This window comes from Capsicum annuum, chromosome 11, assembly GCF_002878395.1.
Source record: "Capsicum annuum cultivar UCD-10X-F1 chromosome 11, UCD10Xv1.1, whole genome shotgun sequence".
NCBI classification, from domain to species: domain Eukaryota; kingdom Viridiplantae; phylum Streptophyta; class Magnoliopsida; order Solanales; family Solanaceae; genus Capsicum; species Capsicum annuum.
The window spans coordinates 123,956,253-123,961,374 of record NC_061121.1 but is presented as its reverse complement, the minus strand read 5'-3'; the positions used below and the strand labels follow the sequence as shown (position 1 = coordinate 123,961,374).

At 35.7% G+C, this 5,122-nt stretch overlaps 1 protein-coding gene across 1 annotated transcript; it reads left to right on the top strand.

Moving 5' to 3' along the window:
• On the top strand, positions 1-4,376 carry LOC107848374 (the record flags this gene model as incomplete). The annotated part of the gene is given in 6 exon segments (XM_047398937.1): positions 1-1,427; positions 2,446-2,922; positions 3,012-3,138; positions 3,203-3,481; positions 3,564-3,683; positions 3,794-4,376. Coding segments are annotated over 4 exon segments (861 nt in total). The 3' UTR covers positions 4,238-4,376.
• Positions 4,377-5,122: the final 746 nt, after the last annotated feature.

The following is a 5,122-nucleotide window of genomic DNA, read 5'->3' as shown; positions in this document are numbered from 1 at the left end:
AGGAAAAATTCATGGTTTGATTGTCATCGTTGTTTCCTGCCACCTGAGCATGAATTTAGGAGAATCAAGAATGCATTCAGGAGGAATAGAAGGGAATATGATGGTCCACCTCCTACGTTGTCTGGTCATGACATCTAGGAAATAGTTCAGGATTTGCCCAAAGCCAGCGAGGAACGATTGTACAGGCTTAATGGATATGGCGTTTCGCATAACTGGACTAAGCAAAGTATATTTTGGGAGTTAGAATATTGGCCAGATAATTTACTTAGATATAATATTGATGCCATGCATACTGAGAAGAACTACTTTGACAACTTGTTCAACACAGTTATGGATGTCACCGGTAAAATAAAGGATAATCCTAAGGCCAGACTTGACTTACCAGAGTATTGCAACCGCAGAGAATTACACTTATAGCAGGGGCCCAACGGCAATGTTCTAAAGTCCAAGGCTTTTTTTACATTCAAGTTGGACCAAAAGCGACAAATATGTAAGTGGGTTCAAAGTTTGAGGATGTCCGATGGATATGCCTCAAATTTGGGAAAGAGGATTGATATGACACAAGGAATCTTGGATGGAATGAAAATCCATGATTGTCATATTTTCATAGAACAATTACTTCCAATTGTTTTTATTGGTTTACCTGAAAACATATGGAAACCAATAGCATAGATCAGTTTTGTTCTTCAAAGACTTATGTGCCAGCACATTAAAAGAAGAAAATCTCGTGCGATTGGAAAGTAATATTGTCGTTATCACCAACAAGATAGAGAAGATTTTCCCGCCAGCGTTCTTCGATGTGATGGAACATCTTCCCATTTACCTTGTGCACGAAGCTCGGCTAGGCAGTCCAGTTTAAACTAGGTGGATGTATCCATTCAAACGGTAAGCAGTTGCAACATATTTAAATTCATAGAAATCTTTTTTATATATAGTAAACGTCTAACCTTACGATTGTACATGGCAATTGAAAAATTGAAAAGGGGCCCCAAAAACAAACATAGGATGGAAGGATCTATAGTTGAGGCATATCTTGCAAGAGAAACTTCTCAATTTTGTTCATGCTACTTTCGTGATGAAGTTGCTTGTTCAAGAAACCGTCCGAATCGTCACCAGGATGATGTGAATGAGCTTCATTTGCAATCGATATCAATTTTCAATCAATCTAGTTGTAAGGATAAAAAGACCATACCTCGTCGGCTCACTCCCACGGAGCGCAAAGCAGCAACTTTGTATGTCTTGCTTAATTGCCCGAAAATTGAGCCATTTCTGAAGTAAGGAGATTAAAATTTTAACATACCTTATTTGTTTACTCATTCCATTAAAGAAACTAATTGTGTTTCCCTTGTTTGATGTTCAGTTCATTTAGGACTCAATTCCACGAAAATCAAGTGTATGCATCCTTTGCAACATGGTTTAAAAATAAGGTTCGTAAGTGTATTATTATTTCTTCAAAGTTTAAACATTTACACATTCCTCAACTAATATATATATATATATATATAATATTTTAGGTACACCATTCACCAAATGCAGCCGCATACGACCAGCTCTTGAGAGATATTTCTTTGGGTCCAATTGAAGCTAAATGCAATGTCTCAATACAAATTAAATAGGTTTAAATTTTCCACTGAACAACACTCCAGAACAAGGAAAATAAATAATAGTGGTGTTTGCGTTAAGGGTGATGATGATGTTGATTACTTTGGCATCATACACGAGATCTTAGAACTGGAGTATGTTGGTTACCCAATAAAAAAAATTGTCCTCTTTCGATATAAGTGGTCTAATCCAATCACAACAGGAACAAGATTACATAAGGAGCATAACATCATTAAAGTGAAGCACAATAGGTCGTATCCTATTTATGATTCATTTGTGCTAGCGCAAAATGCTAAGCAAGTGTATTATGCTCCTTATCCGTTATGCAATGACAAGTCTGATTGGTGGGATATAATCAAAACAAAGCCTATAGGATGGGTGGAAGTTGAGAATGTGCTGGAGACTGCATATCAAAATGAAATACAGATTGATCACCAGCTAGTGGACGTAGAATTAGTGGATGATTTGAATCACCTGAAAAATATATTAGAAGAAGTTAATATTGTGGAAGAAGCAACTAGGTGGGTAGGAGATGAGAAAACCTCCGAAGAGGGTGATTGGTTTAGTGGAGAGTCTTCAGAAGAGGAGGATTAGTTGTATAGGTTGTATTTATTATGTATTGATGTCTTTATGCTTTGTACTATATGTATATAACTTTATGTTTCTTGTTTAAGATTGATGTGTAATATACTTTTTAAGTTTGTTATTTCCACTTTTCCATGATTTGTATAGTAACTTCGAATTAGTTACTTAGAATGTTTTCTTATATATATATATATATATATATATATATATATATTCATATTGTATGAACTAACTACTTGTTAATTTAACTTAATTTAGATGTCAGGCAAAGATGACAGAGGTAAGGGAAAAGTTGATACGACGAAACCAAAAAAGAAAAGACAACTTCTGTCTTATATCTGATCGACCGGTATTCATATATCTGAGGGTCGGTTAGCTGACACGCCAGCACGACCCTCATATTGTAGGTTGTCCAAGGCTTCCATACTGACTCCTATACATGTGAGGCCACTACCTGGGTCTTCGCTGACTTATTCGGCTCCTATAACCATGCCATCACCAGTAGAATACTTTCGGACTGCCGCTGGCCCCTCCAGGCATCGACAATCATCGATACCTTCCTACAGCAGTCACGCAGCTACGCACTGTGATTCTGCTGGACCTATTGGGTTTTCAAATCTTCAGTTGGGAGGCACTCCATCTGGTTCTTCAGATCCGTCCACACCAGTGCATCCACCATCAGCAAGGAGACTTAGATGATTCTAGGAGGATTTATCTTGTTACAGTTGCAAAAGGGTAAGATTTATAAATATAATAACGTTACACATTTTTTCATTACTATATTATTATGCTCTATGAAATTACTGTTTGATCTTGTGTTGTAGGTTTAACCCGGATGCTGGACTTGGACATAGGGCGCGAATATACATTGGCCGGCACTTCAACGACTTCTGGACCAGCTGGCAAAAGGTACCAGAACTTGACAGAGATAGAATGTTTGATGAATTTAAGGTAAGGATTTAACTTATTGACACTTTGGTAGAATAAAACATTGATTATTATATTGTTGTTGTAGAAATTTTACTGGTGGGATGAAGAAAATACATTTCTTATAAAGAAGAACTTTATGCAAAGATGTAGAGGCAGATTTAAAGATCTCTTGGATTATGCCCGACAAAACATGGTTAAACCTACGTGCATGCCTGAACCCGCATGGAATCGGTATCTTATATATTGGAATAGCGACGAATTCAAATTGTTGAGTGAAAAGGGAAAGAAAGCCCGGGCATCATTCAAGGGTGGCTCCCTACATACTGTGGGTGCCAGAAGTACTCTTACTGTGATTCAAAAAATGGTATCTAACTTTACAGTTTTAATTGTTTGTTTCTATTAAAATTTTATTATTATTTAAACATTGATAATTTTTTCATATGCAGGAAAAAGAACAGGGTAAGAAAATACCACATGATGTGATATACGTTGAGACTCATGTGAAGAGAAAAAAGAACTCGACTGATGAAGCTGTCTGGGTTGAAGCTCGTGCAAAAGCTGAACATGTAAGAAACAAATTCTGAATTTATGAATTTTTTTCTCAAAGTTGATATTATTCAGTTATAACTACTTTAATATTTTTTTACTTTTAGTATTAACTTTACTTTGAATATAGGACGAATATATGCGCCTTGTTGGTGCGTATCGTAGTAGTCAGCCAGTTGAAAGTCAGGGTGACCCAATTCCCAAACATGTCGAGGTAGAGTTATGGACAAAAGTTGTGGGTCCTACAAATAGAGGTCATTTGGTCGGATACCACAACGACTATTTTAGCAATAATGTTAGTTGTTCGTCCAGTCCTGCATACCCGAGCTCTTCAGTTGATAGTGAGACAATTGAACTTGCTGCACAGAATGAAAGGGAGAAGAAGAGGGCGAAGGCAACAACATCTCGATTCAAGAAGTTGCAGCAGCAGTTGAGCACTTTCATTCAGATTGTGGGGGTTATTCCTCCATGTCCTGGTGATGCAGCTCGGGCTACAAAGGGTCTAAGCCCCCTGGATGATTTCTTCACGGATGAGGATATGGACGACGAAGACGTATCAGATGATAAGGTTTAGTTTTTTTTGTGTGTGTTGTACTTTGAATTTAGACATTTTGATAATTGAAACTGTTGTTGTATTTTGATACTCAGTTTTCTTGGACACTTTGTATGTATTGTGCTCTTTTCAAAGTCTTTATATTTGATTTTTTTTGTTATTGCTGTTGTATGTATTTGATTTTATACTGCAATGTTGCATTGTTGCATGCTGTAATTGGGTCTAAATTTTTATTTTTTAAAAAAATTCACATAAATACCGACCACAAGTGGTTGGTTTTTCAAAAATTTCTCTTGAAAAAACCGACCACAAGTGGTCGATTTATTATTAAATTAATTAATTAATTTAATAAAAAACTAACTACTTGTGGTCGGTATTTTTTCCCCAAATTTTTTTTCTATTTTAATGAAATAATAATCAATTTTAAAAATATATATATTTTTTAAAAAATACCGACCACTCATGGTCGAATTTTACAAAAGCTACCATAGGTTTTTCAACCACATTGTTTGGTCAGTTTTGTGGTCGATTTTTGGGTAATATGGTCGGTTTTTGACGGTCGGTTTTTCTTGTTTTTCTAGTAGTGTATACACACTTAGGAGTCATTTGGTAGAGTGTATTGAAATGTTAATGCATTCATTAGTTTAGTGTGTATTAGTAGTACCTTGTTTGGTACACCTTTTTACCCTACGTATAACTAATGCAAGCATTAGTTATACACTCTATTATGTATTGAGGTGTGTATTACTAATACCTCAAAATCCATGGCATTAGTAATGCAATGGATCTAATGCATGCATTAACATGCTTAAAGACCCTATTACCCCTAAAAAAAATTTCCACATCCTTCCAACATATATATTGAGGGTATTATGTAAAAAAAAATATTTTTTTAGAAATTATGTA